At 48.9% G+C, this 17,476-nt stretch overlaps 1 protein-coding gene across 4 annotated transcripts in view; it reads right to left on the bottom strand.

Moving 5' to 3' along the window:
• Positions 1-17,476, bottom strand: part of AFAP1 (actin filament associated protein 1) — a 115,400-nt gene that overhangs the window by 68,428 nt on the left and 29,496 nt on the right. For 3 of the 4 annotated variants that reach the window (XM_084797467.1, XM_084797468.1, XM_084797469.1), the window contains 2 exons: positions 5,331-5,459; positions 4,890-4,984 (listed from right to left, as the gene is read on the bottom strand). In XM_084797467.1, the coding sequence (XP_084653593.1) occupies positions 4,890-4,984; positions 5,331-5,457 (222 nt within the window). In that variant the 5' untranslated portion in view covers positions 5,458-5,459. Of the gene's footprint in view, positions 1-4,889; positions 4,985-5,330; positions 5,460-8,628; positions 8,688-17,476 lie in introns of those variants that run through there. The other variant, XM_084797466.1, reaches the window with a different exon arrangement.

Genomic DNA, 17,476 nt, shown 5'->3' on the forward strand with positions numbered 1-17,476 from the left:
CCCATAATACCATCTGTCAGATAATATAAGGGTGCCACAAGGATTGAGGGGGCAGTTTGGGGAGGGTAATGTGAAAGGCCCCAGGCTCAGTCAGAAAGACTGATTCAAAGCTTTGTTATTTTACAGGGCACAGAATGGTGGCTGTCAATAGATGGGTGAGGAGCCGAGGATGGGTGGTGCTTAGTGGGGACAGAGGCGATCTGGGAAGATGAAACAGATGGAGGGAAGGTCACAAAGCGTGGATGTCACTAATGGCAACCAAGTGCACACTTAGGGATGGCTAAGAAAGCAGGGTGTGGGTGGCACACCCCAGCATGTGGGGAATCCATGTCTAGCGGAGTGCCTGCCCTTCCAACTGCTCAGCACTCACTGCAAACCAAGTACAACTAGCTCAAGAGCTGCACAGAAAGCCCAGCTCTTCACAGAACTGGTTGTATTACACATATGCTTGCTTGGGTCTGTAGTCCCCCTGAGGGCATGGGGGGGCCCTATCCTCAGGCCACACCCCCCAATCTCCCAGGAGCACCTACACCAGCTGTTGGTGAGCACCCACAGTGGAGTGTCCAGTTCACACAGCCCGCCCTGGGCGACAGGCATGTTTACTTGGAGATAATTTGAGAGCCAGCGGACATTCCCTTGGTTTCTGAGAGCAGCATCTATGTAACAAAGCTGAGCCTTGGCTGGCAGTAGTAAGCAGTGGCAGCACACACTTTTAATCCCCGCATGGGGGAGGCAGAGGCAGGCAGATTTCTGTAAGTTTGAGGCCAGCCTGGTGTGAGGCTGTCTGAAAAGGAAGGAAGGAAGGAAGGAAGGAAGGAAGGAAGGAAGGAAGGAAGGAAGGAAACATAAGCCATCTTCAAATGCTTTAATTTTAAGTTACTTAAAAACTGACAAGAGATACCAACTGCAGAAAGCTGATGTATTTAGGGTATGCCAAAGGGAACAAACAATTTAAAAAATAATAATCTTCTTAAGTAGTAGTAAGTTTCATTTCTGTTGCTGGAGTAAAATATCATGAAAAACAACAACATCAAGAAGAAAGGGTTTTCATTTGACTTCACTTCCGGATTTCAGTCAGTCACGATAGAGTCAAGGTCACCCATGTGCCTTCTTCAGCTCCAGCAGGACTGGCACACACAAATTCTAAGTCACCATATCACTCCCCGTGCCCCTGGCCCAATTCCTGATCAAGTCCTTGCTTGTCTCTGAAACACAGCTGGAACACTGTCCTCCTAACTCTCCCACCTTCTAGGCCCCGCACCCGCCCACCTCCACCACCACCCCTGCAAGAATAGCCCATTACGCTCTGAGCATCCAATGGCTTTCCAGCCAAAAATTCCAAAGTCTTCCAGAGTCTTCACGAAAAGCAACGTGGTCATTTTATCACAGCAGCAAGTATTTATAGCAACAGACAGAAGGCGGTATTTGGTGTTACAAGCCACAAAAAGGCAAAAACCAGAACACAATATCAGTTTGTGAACATGGGAAATAATTGCAGCTGGTGTAAGTCACAGACGCTGTGCTGTGATTTTTGTGTTTTTCCCCTCAGTGAGCAGGACACATAAGCCAGAGAAACCCGCCCCCCACTAAGTTGGCCATGGTGTTTATCACCACAACAGAAAGCAAACTAGGACAGACACCATATTTTCTCATAATAAACTCACAGCTCCCGCCGTCAGCCCGCCCGCCCATTACTGTGGTCTCCTCTGGGCATTACCCACCCAAATCTCAGGATCTACCACTCACGGGTACTGCATGGTTCTGGGCACGTCTGGCTCGTTCTGTGGGTTTGTGCCTTCATCTGGGAGCCCCTCTGCCTACTATGGTCTTCCCATTCCCTCCTTACAAGAAGCAAACTCAGCACAAAGTCAGTCTGTCAGGATCAATGGTGCCTGGCCAAAAAGCCAGCCCAAGGGCAGACTGAGTTGAGTTTACTGACTGGCTAGCTCATTTGACAAACTCAGTTTTCACTGACAACCCTAAGAAAGACAGGCATGGTGGAGTATGTTTGTGATGCCAGCACTGGGAGGAGGCAGGAGGATTAGAAATAGCAGCCCAGCCTGGCATATACAATTAATTCCAAGTCAGCCTGGGAGAGAGAGAGAGAGAGAGAGAGAGAGAGAGAGAGAGAGAGAGAGAGAGAGAGACAGACAGACAGACAGAGAGAGAGAGACAGAGACAGAGACAGAGACAGAGACAGAGACAGACAGAGAGACAGAGACAGACAGATATAGACAGAGACAGTCAGAGACAGACAGAGAGACAGAGAAACAGAGACAGACAGAGACAGAGACAGAGGAACAGAGACAGAGAGCTGTCTCCCCACTAACCCCCCAAAACTCTCATAAAAACATACTAGAGTGCCTTGGCCAGTGCTGAACTGCCATGTGTTGGCACAGATATCCTCTAATCCCTCTGCAAAATGACCAGACTGGTGACCACACAATGTTAAACGCTCACGGCCTGCAGACTGTTCTTTAAAAGTGCCGACCAACCTGTCACAGGGTGAACTGGATTAGAGGGGAAGTCCACAGAAATGCAATGGTACCAAGTGTTAACCCATCAGTGAGGAATAATTTTGAAACTGACATCCCAAGGACTCCTCAGGGTGGCCCAGCAGGACGTGCAGTCCAGGAGAGACCAGCTGGAGGCTGCACAGGAAAGCCGCACAACCCCTAGAACCACTGCCACTCTCCTGCCTGTTTCTAGGTGTTCATTTCTCCACGTTGATCCTGAGACACTCCCAAGACACAACATGTGACAATGGAATAGAAAGCACCGCACGTTCGTCTGCCACAGAACATCACAGGTTCAAGACTAGTCTAGAGCAAAAGATTTAAACCAGGAAATAGTGGAACACTGATTTTCATCCAGCTCATATTTCAGGAAAAACAATTTACCAGTAAAAAAGTACTGACATTGTTGGATGAAATACTTTTAGAATATACTTTCATGTAGCTAAAAATACCAAACAAAATAACAACAGCAACAGCAACAATAATAATGAAACTTTTCTACAACAGGAGGGAAAAGAAAGCAATAATCAAAAATAAGCTTCTGGCCGGGCAGTGGTGGCACACACGTTTAATCCCAGCACTTGGGAGGCAGAGGCAGGTGGATCACTGTGAGTTCGAGGCCAGCCTGGTCTACAAAGCGAGTCCAGGATAGGCAAGATAACATAGAGAAACCTTGTCTCAAAAAAAAAAAAAAAAAAAAGCTTCTGGTTGGTAAGATGGCTTCCAGATGAAAACAATGCCCTCAAGCCTGATGACGTGAGTCCCACATCCTGGAAGGAGAAAACTGACTCCTGTGTGTTGTCCTCTGACCTCCACACCCTCCCCATGGCACAAGTCTGTGCAGGAGTCTAAGAACAGGTCCAAGCCTGTCAGGCTCCCACCACCTGTAGGCCATGCCAGACAACAATTTCCACTTTCCCTGCTTATCAAGTAACCTTCAGTAAACCACACATCCTCAAGACCTTTTTCCAAAGATTGGTAGCCACATCCTCACGTGCTGTAAAGCAGTGGTTCTCAGCCTCCTAATGCAGCTCCTTGTGTTGCGGTGATCCTCAACCATAACATTGTTGCCTTTGCTTCGTAACTGAAATTTTGCGAGTGGTATGAATTGTAATGTAATTATCTGTGTTTTCTGACGGTCCTGACCCACAGCTTGAGAACCACTGCTACAAAATGTTTACCGTTATTTTAAAACCACACCATGGCCTGGAGAGATGGCTCAGAGGTTAAGAGCACTGTCTGCTCTTCCAAAGGTCCCAAGTTCAATTCCCAGCAACCATATGGTGGCTCACAACCATCTGTAATAAGATCTGGTGCCTTCTTGTGGTGGGGGCAGGCATACATGTGGGCAGAATACTGTATAAATAATTAATAAATAAATCTTTTTTAAAAACACACCCTGAGGACTACATAAAATAACAGCTGCCCCCCTCCCCAATCTGTGGTTACCATATTCTGTATAGTCTTAGTTGTCTATGGTCAATCAAAAGCATTATGTGGAAAGTGCTATAAACAACCAACCAACAGCACGTTGCTATGACTACTGTCTTATTACTAGTATTCATTATTGCCTTTAACATCTCACTCTGCACAATCATAAATTAAGCTTTTCTGATGTCTGCACAAACAGAAGAAAGCAAGGCCAGAGAAAGGTACAGTGCTGGGCAAGGGACCCCGTGGGCAAGAGCCACACCGTGAGGAAGAAGCAGGGCTGTGGAGACAGATAAGGCACAATCCTGCCTCTTCCGGCTCAGACCCCGGCAGAAAGAATCCGATGACCGCATATCTGACAGCGCAAATGCAGAAAGAGCGCAGCGAAGTAGTCACTTCGCCCTCATTTTAATGAAAGCCAAATTCTCCTGATTAAGCAAGCTGTGGAATGTGGAGATAAAGAAAGACCTGAAGGGAGATGGCAGAGGCGCAGGAGGGCACCTCCAGTTTGGGAAATATAGCGAAAAGAGAGCCCTGAACACATTGACATGCATGAATTCAACTGAAATGTACATTTTTGGAACGTGTACATTTTTCTCTATTGAGAAAAAAAAATATTGCCCTGGAACACAGCAATGAACATCAGAGGTCACCCAGAAAGAGAGTCGAGTCCTCAAGCTCCTTGGACATGATGCCGCCTGCTGAGTCTTCTGATTTCCCTTCACCTGGCTTAACAGATTGCCAAGAACCTGTGTTTCCAGGGTACCACACAGAAACAGGAGCTCCTTGTGTTAGCAGCCACCTCAGGCCCCAGGAACACACTGCAAGGAGCACCTCCTGCCAGCCGAGCTTCTGGCTTCCATCACAGGCCTGACAGACACATGAGCTGCCCAGGCCTCCTCCAGTGGCAGCGCTGCGGATAGCGGGTGGATGTCAACTCACCAGCCATGGCTGAGGGATCTCCGGCAGAGGCATCTGGGGAGGTGCCGGCAGGCTGTTGGCCTCTGTCTTCTGAGCATGGTCCTTCACTTCAAAGCCTGTAGGGATCAACCGAAAGCACAGATCTGGGTGCGGAGGAGACCAGCAAGTGGCCTTTCTTGAGCCCTCTAGACAATAGTGCAAACATCTATTCTCTCTGATCCTTTACAGGAATCCTGAATGGGGGTAGGGGTCATCATGGCTCTCCACTTAACTGTGAAGGTAGTGAGGCCAAACAGCGAGGAAGGGTTGGGAGAGCTGAGGGAAGAAATCATGGAGTGGATAGTGTCAGAGGATATATGGGAAGAGAACGAATGAATACAGTTTAGAAACAAGGTGGAATTAAAGAGGGTTTGGAAGCCTAGGAATCTGGACCAAGGATGCCCAGTGGCCAGTGAGACTCACCCTTGGATGACTGCATCCGCAGCAGGATGTTGGTGAGCACTGCCTTTTTCTCTCTGACAGTTGATGTGAGGTACTCATGGTCCAGGAGCTCCAGAAAGAGGCGGAGTTCAACTATTAACTCTTCCATTGCTGCAAAGAAAGGAGAGAGGAGGAAGGGGATGTCAGGCTGAGGGTTTGAGTGTGAGCTTCACTCCAGAGGCTCGGTCTGGTCCTTGGATGAAGTATCCTACACTCTAACACGAGAAGCGAGCTTGCTACTCTGGCCCACTGCAGATTCGAGATCTTCCCAACACACTTTACTTTGAGGCAGCCAGAGCTCAACTGGAGAAGAGTCAGAGCCAAAGCCAGCAACAACTGGAGAGGCCCCAAAGTAGACATCACTCCATGCCAGTGCGTGATGCTGAGTTCAGTGTCCAGAAAGAGACCAGTTTCCAAATAACCATCAGCACACGGGTTCCAAAGCTCAGCCCCAACCTGCTCCTCTGTGTCTATCACCGGGATGACAGGGGTACCAAACATACTACAGCAAGGATGCTAGGTGTCAGGGCAGCAGAGATTTGGGCACAGGTGGTGACCTCCCCTCATGTCTTTCCTGCTAAAATGATGGCAGACTTTGACATTTTACAGAATGCTGGAACACAGGGTTGTATCTGCAACTTTTAACTGATGATGTGGGCTCTAGGGCAGTCCAAAACCCTTTGCAAGGTTGGCAAGTTTACAGTAGTTTCACAACAGTGAGCCCCTATCTTCCTGCTGCTGCCACGATGGGGCAAATAAATCCAAGGGTGAAACTCCATGCATGCCCATGTCAAGGACTAGCACCAAGCCACAAGTATTGGCACTTAGTCTTAAGTACTGGGACTTAGCCTCAAGCACTGACACCTAGCCTCCAGCACTGGCACCTAACCTCAAGCACTGGCACCTAGCCTCAAGTATTGGCACCTAGCCTCAAGCACTGGCACCTAGCCTCAAGTATTGGCACCTAGCCTCAAGCACTGGCACCTAGCCTCACAGGTAGCATGGTGTTCTTCATAGCTGAGAGCCACTCTCCCTGAAGAGTGCCCTTGATACATCCTTGACATTACTCAGGTAGTAAAAATCACTGTTTTTATCAATGTCTCAACCCTTGAGACTGGCTCTTTCCCATGCTGTACCTCTGGAAGCCCTTCTGCAGAGGGCAGCATTTGAGTCCCAGAACCTGGGCCACCTGTGTTGCCTGACTTGAATGAACAATGGGCCAGCTACAACTATTCATTCATGCTTTATTTTTGTCTCAGCCACTAGCTGGAGCTTCCTGTGTGCTAGGCATGCACAGAGCCACACCCCAGGCCTGCATAGTCAGCATTTCACAGCCACCTCTCACAAATAAGCTAAGTGGACTCATCACTTCTAAGGAAATAGCTGATAGGGTTTTCTCCCCCAGTGACTTTTTTGAGGTTCCATTAAGAACTTTGGAGTCTGTGTCAGCCACTGTGAGCCCAATAGTGTCCAAGGCAACTCTGAAAAACATTGCTTTGGGGTGCCACACGATGTCACCTGTCCACAGTGAAAGACCTGTACAACTCAGGTGGTAATAGACCTAACATTGTCTCCTGGGCTCTGGAGCCAGACAGCGTCATCAATACCAGTCGCCAAACTTACAGTGCAAAGAGAGTGGTCACCATTTTCTGTAAAAGCCACTAGAAACCCCTCCTTTTCAGCTATCTATGCAAGTGAGGGCATGGTCACCATTAAGACACCTTCTCCTATGGGCTGGAGAGATGGCTCAGTGGTTAAGAGCACTGACTGCTCTTCCAAAGAACCCGGGTTCAATTCCCAGCAACCACATGGCAGCTCACAACTGTCTGTAACTCCAAGATCTGACACCCTTACACAGAAATACATGACAGCAAAACACCAATGTACATTAAAAAAAAAAAAAAGACATTTTCCCCTAGCCAGGCAATGGTGGCACATGCCTTTAATCCCAGCACTTGGGAGGCAGAGGCAGGCAGATCACTGAGTTTGAGGCCAGCCTGGTCTACAAAGCGAGTTCAGGACAGTCAAGGCTACACAGAAAAACCTTGTCTAGAGGGGGGAAAAAAAAGACATTTTCTCCTTAGTCTGAATGTAGAAGAGAACCCAGCTGTCTTCACTGGGCCTGATATCAAACATGCCAGTAAAAGAAGCAAGTAATGTCTCCTTCTACTTGTGTTGTTTTGGTAATGAAAATATTTTTCAGGGGCTAGAGGAATGGCTCAGTGGTTAAGAGCACTGCCTGCTCTTTCAAAGGACCCGGGTTCAATTCCCAGTGCCCACATGGCAGTTCACAACTGTCTGTAACTCCAGTTCCAAGGGATCTGACACCTTCACAATAATGCACACAAAGTAAAAAGTAAATAAATTATATAAAAAATATTTTTCATAAGCCTTTCTAATATGTGTTAATGTGTAATGTTGACTGTTATTTAGTAAATTATCAAATATCTTCAAACTGCTAGCTATAGGCCAGTACATGGCAGAGCTGGTAAAGCCTCATCAACTGATGAGAAAAGGCTTGCTCTTTGCTTGCCTCTGGAAACCTGAAGGACAGACCACACGGAAAGCCCTGGAATGTCACTGGAGGAATGGCATAGGACATTACTGACAGCTCTTACAGAAAAGGCAACTCGTGCTACCAACGTCACTATGAGGGCACCTGGCATCTTGCTTGGTTCATAGTAAGTACTTGCTATGTCTGAGTTGTCTATAAGACACCAGGGCGTAGGGGGCACAGCACTTTACAGGGGCAAAAGTCAGGGCTTAGCGTGAAGGGAGACAGGGCTGGTGAAGCAAGCATCCCACAGTCACCTGGAGAAGCCACCTATGCATGGCAGTGGGAAGGGAGAGTAACTGAGGTGATTGCTGGGCAAACTTGGAGAAGGCCTCTCTCAGAACACAAACACCGGCATGCCTGCAGACCACAAGGCCTGCCTGGTGCTCAGGGAAAGGGAATGGCTCTGGAGGGACAGGGGAGTGGGAGCGCCTGTGCTTGCTGCAGCCACCACGCTTCAGCCCTGAGACAGGCTCTGCCTCAGCATCTATGAGTGGGAGAGAGTCCTGGCCAAAGCCACTGAGGTAGAGATAGGAGCCCAACCAGGAGTCACAGCAGGCTGAGGAGGTGCCCTTCCAATCCTCCCTTCATACTGTGACCCTAGATTCAGCTCTCCGTGTAAGAGGCACGGACTCCTTGGCGATAGCATTCTAGGACCCCCCACACACACACACACCATGGCCACAACACAGGAGGGCTAGCACAATCAAACCCTTCAAGACCAACCTGCCATGAGCTTTGCTCCAGTCCTAGCTTGCTTTCTGCTGTTGTGATAAACACACGACCATAAGGAAGTTGGGGAGGGGGGGGGCTTATTTCATCTTGTTCGTATTCATCCTTCTAGCCCATCACCAAGGGAAGCCAAGGCAAGACCTGAAGCAGAGACCATGGAGAAATGTTGCTTACTGGCTCACTCTCTTTAGCTTACCCAGCTACCTTCCTTACAGAGCCAGGGGGCACCTTCTTAGATATGGCACCTCCCACAGTAAGCTGGGCCCTCCCACCTCAGTTAGCAATTAAGGAAATGCCTCATGGACACTGCCAAGGGCCAATCTGATCAGGGCAACTAACTCTTCAGCTGAGGGTGTTTTGTTTTGTTCTCTCTCTCTCTCTCTCTCTCTCTCTCTCTCTCTCTCTCTCTCTCTCTCGGCTTTGGATTTTGGGGTTTTAAAGACAGGGTTTCTTTGTGTAGCCCTGGCTGTCCTGGACTTCCTTTGTAAACCAGGTTGGCCTCAAACTCACAGAGACCCATCTGCCTCTGCCTCCCCAGTTCTGGAATTAAAGGCGTGCGCCACCACGCCCAGTGAGAGAGTGTTTCTCTTAAACGACGGAAAGCAAACATGGCTCAAGGCTGCAGCTCACTCTCCCTGCTGGACCCTGGTCTGAGGACCGGCCACACACTAACCAACAGCCCCATAATTACTGCCTGAGCAGTTTTCATGCTCTTTTCTCACTGGACCTTCGTGATGGTAGCATCCTATCAACAGGTGGCAGAAGTGAGATTACAAACTGGCATCAGGCCAAGGAGGAAATCTCTGCACAGGGCGCCCCTCATCTGTCCGCCCTGCCAGCCCTGCCACCCAACACTCTCTGCTGGATAGAATCACGGAACACGGGCTGGGGTCAAGGACACAAGAATTACTAAACTCCCCACAAAAAATCCCCCCAGAATACCCTCACTCCATTCTACTTGACACTGTGCCAAAGGGCTCTCGGCCTGTCTCTTCCCCTCACCCGGAACCACCCAGCATGCATCTCTGCAGGAATTTCTAGCATGACCCCTGATAGACCTCCGCTCTGTGTGGCGCGAAGTCAATGCACCAGTGAATTCCTGGTCTCCATTACAGGTAGGATCCCTGAGGTGTGTCTTAAAGAGAAGACTCCAGAGGGGGGAAAATGTTGTCCCTGAATAGTAACGGCGTCTTCTGTGACATCTTTAGAACTGAAGAGGAGGCCAGCAGGAGGCCAGCTCAGACAGGGCCCCTTGGGCAGTTCCCACACCTGGCAAGGGCCTCATCTGCTGGAGTGCACTCTCAGGCGTGGGCTGAAGGGACCCAGCAACTCCAGCAGCAGGAAAGCCAAGCAGCCGCCACCCAAGTGCGGCCATGCATATTTTCCCTTATAGGGTTACTGTTCAGACTCCTCCAGCAGATTCTTCCAAACATTTCCCCCAGGCCTCAGCAGATAATCTAAGGAGGCTGCTTAACTGTTGGCCCCTGACTTCCGGGGAACAGCAGCCGAGCTTTCCCTCAGCAGGACAGCACCTGATGGCCTTTAATGACTGAGATGGCCATCTGAGAGGCTGGGTGACTTTATGATGTTGGAATCTGGATAGTCAGCCGCCCAGCTGCTTGCTAGGAAGAGTCCAGAGACTGTAGATAAGACCCTCAGCCCAGACACAAGTGGGAACCCAACCTGAGTCTCTCCTTAGCAAGCCACTGTGTGAACAGATCCTCTAACAATTGGCTGGGTCTCCCCTCCTGGTAACCCCACCTCGCTTACGGCTGTCCAGTTTAATTCATGTCAATTTAATTAACTAGCTGTCAAACGCTATGTTCATGAGGTTGTATTCAAAATTTAAAGACCAATAAGACCCAATCCTGGATGTCCAGGCTCCCACAATCCAGAGCCGTGCATAACACAGGGAACCGTAGCACCAGGAGCAGGAGTGGCAAATGGTTTTGGGAAAATGGTCTTGATTTCTCCCCATTTTGAAAAGGTAATTCCAGAAGGAGCACTGAGGCTGAGCTGGGGTGGTAAAAGGTTGGGATGGCGGTAGGCACAGCCCCGTGAGGGGAAGAGATGGCTACTGACAGTAACCTGAGGGTCGGGGTGGGGAGGTGGGTGCTTTGCTGTTTTTTTCTTTTTCCATTTTCATGTGTCTATATGTTTGCATATATGTGGCACACGTGTGTGGGCACATACGTGTGGGTTTATGAGCACATGGAGGTTGAGGTTCAGTCTCAACCTTGATCGTTCTCTACCATATTCATTTCACCAGGGTCTGTTAATCAAACCCAGATGCACATAGCAGGACAGTCTACTTCAAGGGCTATGGCTGCGAGCCCTGCAGTTATTGGGGATAGCAGCGTGTGCGCACCCTGGCAACAGCCCAGTTTCCCTGGCTTTTTAGACACAGAGCGGCTTGTGTCATCTTTGGCTAGCATTGTTACAGTTGGATTCATCGTTACACTATTTGTTTATGCAAATAAAACGTAGTTATTACTTTCAGGAAAACTCCACTTTAATGAAAAAACTTTGAACTCAGAAAAAAATGAAGTTATGATCATCATAAGAATTAAGTTGTTAGCCGGGTATGGAGGCGCACGCCTTTAATCCCAGCACTCAGGAGAAAGAGGCAGGCGGATAGCTGTGAGTTCAAGGCCAGCCTGGTCTACAAAGTGATTCCAGGACAGCCAAGGCTACACAGAGAAACCCAGTCTTGGGAAACAAACAAACAAACAAACAAACAAACCAAAAAAACAAAAAAAAAAACCAAGAATTAAGTTGTTTACCATAAAGGGTTTACACTGTGGGTCACCTAAATGCACCAAGAACTTCCTATCATCAAATCCCCCCAAATCAGCCAAGGCTCCCAGGCAGCCTCATTCCTACTTCTATGTGAAATCAGGCCCCGTCTGATCTAGCATAGATGCTAGCTAGTGGGTCCTGAGCCCCCATCTTTCCAGTCTTAGCAACGACAGAACATAACAGACCAGGCAGTGAGCCTGGGCTAGATGGGGGTGCATCAGTTACAAGCTCATGAGGCAGAATCCCGGAAAGACTGGCCAGAGGTAACAGGCAGCGTGGACCATAGCATGTCGGGGAGTCCAGCTCTCCTCTAATGACCCCTGTCAACTGTAGCAAAGCCTCCACAAGTGAGCACACTAAAACACAAACTCAGCAAAGACTAAAGAGGGAAGCATAAAACACCTAGGAAAAGATGTCATAGTAGTAGCCTCAGGTTTCCAAGAACACCAAACGTACCATTATATGTTTAAAAAACAGAATTTTGGAAAGAGATTACTTTTAAAAATGAGAGAATACGCAGAATAGATGTGTCTGACAAGGTGTTTCCGCCAGAACACTGAGCAGCAAGAACGGAGCAAATAGCCTGGTAACGAGCAGGCCAAGAGTTAGGACATTTCGCCATGAAAGGTAAAAAATGGCCACTGAATGTGCAGGGAGATTCTGCATTTGTTCATCACAGATGCACAAACCAAACTGTCATGGCAGAAACACATTTCCCCAGCGAGAGGGGACATGGAACTTTATCCCACCCTTAACCCTCATCGGACAGTGTGACAGCATCCTAAAGTTAAAGACGACCCTACTACGTGCCCAGAAACTAGTGCCCAAGGATTTACACAAGACACATTACTGTACATGCTCACACAACAATGTTGGTTACTTTATTCAAAATACCCAAAAACCTAAGCCCAAACTAAAGGACCATTAACAAGGCCAGGGATAAATATGTTACACTCTGTTCAGTCTGAAATAACACTCAGCAATAAAAAGAAATAAAGCACGCATGCATAAAGCCCTGCTATATAAAAAGAGCTATATGAAGGGATCACCCATCCATACTCAAACAAAATCCTGAGCCAGCAATTGCACCCAGCCACAAAGCCAATCAGGACTGGTCCAGATCAGGGCTCAGGGAGGTTGGCCAGGGGACACCACTGCTGGGGGTAGAGCTGAATTCACAAACTGGGGCTCTGTGAGCTATGGTAGTAGAGTTCTGGAGAAACCCAACAGGTCAGGGTGATCAGGTTAAACAGGAAACACTATTATTTTATCTGGCAATAAGAGACCTGCCTACATATAGTTTTAAAGGGAAGTCTACTGGCTGGCAGCAATAAATAAACGGGAGCAAGGATGGGGAGCTTGGGTGGCTTCCAAGGAAGCAAGGGCCCCTACCTGCCACCATTCAGCGCATGGATTCGGGACTGGGGTTCTTCCGAGCCAAGGGAGTGAGAAAACACCCAAACACAAAGAAGTGGATGGAGCCAAATAAAACAACAGTAAGCTTACATCCTCATCTTGTTGGTGAGGAAAATGAAGTTTAGAAGGGCGAACAGCTCACACAGCTAGAACAGGGGCCATCAGGTCAAACCAGTTCTGTCTTCATCCAAAGATTCCAAGAGCCTGATGAAGTGCAGCTGGCCAGGGCAGGGATGCTGTCAGGGATGGATGCACAAAGCATTGGCCCACAGGGCACAGCATCTGGAGAGGGGAGTAACTTGTCTAGCCTTGGGCATGGTGTGTGCCACAGAGGTCAGGTGCATCCTTCGTGATCCTCTCAAATCCCATAGACAGGCGTCTGTCACGGTGATGAGGCTTCTAAGGCACTGGGACGACCAGGAGGTATGCACCACTCTACCACGCTGTGGTTGTAACCATGCAGACACAAAAGCCTAGGTAAAAGACATGTTTCAAGGGCACAAGGCTCAACAGCGGCATAAAGAACTACTGCCACTCTATATTCCTGCAGGCCCAGGGCAGATGGGCACAATGGCCCCAGGACCACCTCTAAAGAGAGGAACAATCACCCAAAAAGCCACTCGGGAGACTCAACTGAACAATCGTGCACCCTGTCAGATGGTGCTACAGCCCTTGCACTAAACCCACACTACAGCTGGTGCCACCTGACCACTGGGACAGCAGGCTCTATGCTGGAGGGACCCTGGCTGGCAGTTTCCACAGACCCTCTGCCACCTCCAAGGGGGACATCCAGACAGCTAGCTAGTTCCAACCTGATCATGTGACTCTCCACTGCTTTATTAAATAAAGAGCCTGCCCTAATTAAGTTCTTAGAGCTACAATTTTGGGGACTGGTGAATTGGCTCAGTGAATAACGGCATCTGTCACCAAGCTTAATAACCTAGGTTCCACACCCAGGACCCAAATGCAGAGGGAGAAAACTAACTCCTGAAAGTTGTGTTGACTTCCACATACATACGTGACACACACAACCCTCCCACTCACATACCATAAAATAAATGAATAAAAATATAATTTACCCAGGACAGCCAAGGCTGTACAGAGAAACCCTGTCTCAAAAAATCAAAATATACAAAAACTACAACCTAGGATCTGAGGGAAACAGTGGAAGCAGAACCTTCTAGAATCCTGAGACAGAAGGATTCCGGCTGAACAAGCCTTTGTCACCTGAAACTCCCCCAACTATTTTCTGACACATTCTATACTGCACTCACCCTAGCCAGACAGGATGAAAGCATAGCCTGGCAGTCACAGAATAGGTGGGTAAAGGTCACACACTCCCCAAATGGCGGAGGGAAAGAAGGCACAATTGTGACCCACAAAGGCCTCAGCATCATGTCACAGACCCCTTCCATAACACACACGAAAGGGAAGCATGGTCTGCCAGTCACACCACAAGAGACGGCAGGACACATGGGCTTTCTCTAGCACCCCAGCCGAGTCCGCACTTCTTCGCACCTCTTTGCACTGTCCCATGATCGTCTGAGGCATGTTTAAGGGTACAAAGGTCAACAAAGGCATAAAAGACCACTCACACTCTATATCCCGGTCGGGACAGGGCGGGTGAGCACAGTGGCCCTGGCAGCCCCCTTTCTATCAGGAAAATAATGTCAGATCCTGTTGGGAAGACACCAGCTGCCTTAGGAGCTCTGTGCAGGCTCAGTCACACTTCCACTGTAGGAAGGGCCAAGGAGGGGCAGGCAGCATGGCGCTTAAGAGGGGCAGACCTGTTGCCGGGAGAGAAGGGGCCTTACAGAGAGGGCCACTTCCCTTTTCAGTCCACGCCCACCCAATGGAATATTCCACCAGCCCCAGGACAGCTGGGTTAGTTGCAAACCAGGGAAAGAGCCGACATAACATCAAAGTTTTCCTGCATGTGCTCTGAGTTCAGAGAAATAAACTCCAAAAAAAGAGAGCCTGAAACCCGAGACACAGCACACTTTTCTAACACTGTGGAAGCACTGGGAAGGTAGCACAGAAGCAAAGGGAAACACAGCCCAGGTGGTACTGGGGAGCCTGGCCAGCGCTGAGTATGGTGGCTTTCTCAGAGAGCTGGCACCAAGGCCTTTACAGGAAGTCCATCCCTTATAAACGTCAGCGGCCTTCTCCTCACTGACTCCTGAAGTCCAGCTGTCCACAGAGCCTGCAGCTGGGCTTCTGGCTCCTGGCTCCTCTCATCCGGTTATGAGAAGGCACTGAGGCCAGGGACTGTGTCACTAAGTCTCTTCTGTCAGCTAGAATGAAAAGCCCAGGGGCTCCAGGCACCAGGCCTGAGGCAGCCTTGAAGCTCCAAGGAGGAAGGGCCATGGCTCTCCCGGGAGCAGAGGCTGAAAGGCTGGCATCTGTCTCTCCTCCTGGATCCCCAAGCAGATGGTTCCCCCCTCCCGCCCCCCCCCCCCCGAGCATGTGGGAACAGGAGGCAGGGCGGTGGGCACCTTGCTCTTGGTAACATATGCCAGGGTGTTAATGGAAGCAAATTAGAGGCGAGGCTTGTCTCACAGGCTGCGCTTCAGCGACTGGAGCTGCCGCACTCGCAGGATGGGTAAGAGCCCGGTTCCTCTGGGATGTGAAACCCAGGGCCCTGGAAGTTCGGCTTACAGCTCTTCGGATTTGGCCTTGAGTGTGCTCTGCAAAGCCAGGGTGGACAGACGCTTGACTGCAAATGTTATTGTTTTTATTTTTAATGTCCTATGTGGAGAGCTTGCTACAGTCTTGGACACAAATAAGCCCTCAACAAATCCTGGCAACTACTAACTTCATTATCAGTATAATCAGTATATATATACACAATACACACACACACACAAACACACACACAGTATAATCTTCTACACAAAAGAAGTTTATCAAGGGTCTCTCTCCACCCCAAAAAGTGGTTGGAAAGATAACATGGCAGATAACATGGACCCTCCCTGCTCCATGGCTGCCAGTCAGTGCTCAGCAAATCATTGTTTTTGCTGCCCCTCCGAACCTCCCGTGTGATTTTCACAGGAGCTGTTCCTCCAAGCAAATAACAGTAATGAATTGTGTTGAGAAGGACAATGGCTGTCAAGACAGTAAGGAAACGTCATAAAGCATCCAGGCTCGACAGTGTTAGAAATATCAGAAATATATATATGCGTATATATACATATATATACCTAATATATCCTAATATATATGTTCCTGATATATGTGTGTGTGTGTGTGTGTGTGTGTGTGTGTGTGTGTGTGTGTGTGTATGCGCAACACACACATGTTCAATACCATCTACACCATGGTACTTCCCAGATGTTTGGAGCCCTGCCATGGATTCAGCTTCTGTTTCCAACGGCCTTCTGTGGAGGACCTGGGCAAAACTCTGTGAAATGCTGGTGGCAATGATTAACCACAGGGCCAAGACAAGCTGGGCAGCCTCCAGCAGTGATTAAGAACTACAGAAATAAGACTTGAAAGGGATTAGAAACTGTAGGAAAAACAGGGCCTTCAAGTGAGATAGCTCCTGGTTACTCAGAGCAGGAAGGTGGAAGTGACAGAGGCAAAGCAGGCAAAGCAGACATTATAATGACCATTATCTACCCAGAAACAGCTGTCCCTAGGTGTTCCTGACTCCCTCACCACTGCCCTAAGCTGTCCATCATATTCTCTCTCTCTCTCTCTCTCTCTCTCTCTCTCTCTCTCTCTCTCTCTCTCTCTCTCATCACTCTTGAAAATGTCCTCTTTTCCTCCCACCTCTGCACTGTGGCTCCACACTCAAACAGCTAAGAAAATACACACACAGAGAAAGGGGACACTGTTTGGGGACACTGCATGAAGGGCACACAGAGACCCTTTGTACTCCTTTGAGACCTTTCCAAATGTCTGGGTTTTTTCAAAATAAACAAAGAGGGGAACCCACCAGCCCTCTTCATGTGCCATCTTATTCTCCTGGCCAGGGGTGATCCGCATGAAGCTCATCCTTTTCCCCCGGCCCATGAAACCCTAAGGAGGCTCTACCTTCTGCTCTAAGGGTGGCCCCAGGGGTCCGTGTGTTGGGAGCTCTATCTATCCCCTGCATGGCTGTGTAAAGAGGAGCTGGGACCTGTATGAAGCGGAACGCAGTAGAAGGTCATTTCTGACCTCTCCCTGGTCTTTCCCTGGCTTCCTGTCTCACCCAAATTATCCTCCACATTCTTATGATGGCATTTGCTAGGAATTTGAGGCCACCTGATCACCAACTTTGAGCCACAATAATGTGAGCTAAGAAAAACTCCACAGAGGATAACACTGACAGTGTTAGCGATATGAGGACAGAGGAGAGAGAGAGAGAGAGAGAGAGAGAGAGAGAGAGAGAGAGAGAGAGAGAGAGAGAGAGTTGTTTAAGGATATATCCTCCCCCCCCCCAGTGTGTCCCTCATATGGTCTCAATTTCAAGACACTAAAATACACATAAATGGAGACTTTCAATGATACCTGTAGAGTACTCTAATGCTGGGATGGAGGGGGGAGCATGCTGAGAAGATGTGAGCCTATCAGCCCTGGAAGGCATGAGTCCAGCTTTGCTGCTGGGAGGCCCCTCCCTAACGCCCTCACAGGATTTCCACAGTGT

Source organism: Acomys minous, assembly GCF_964271855.1.
Source record: "Acomys minous genome assembly, chromosome: 10".
NCBI lineage: Eukaryota > Metazoa > Chordata > Mammalia > Rodentia > Muridae > Acomys > Acomys minous.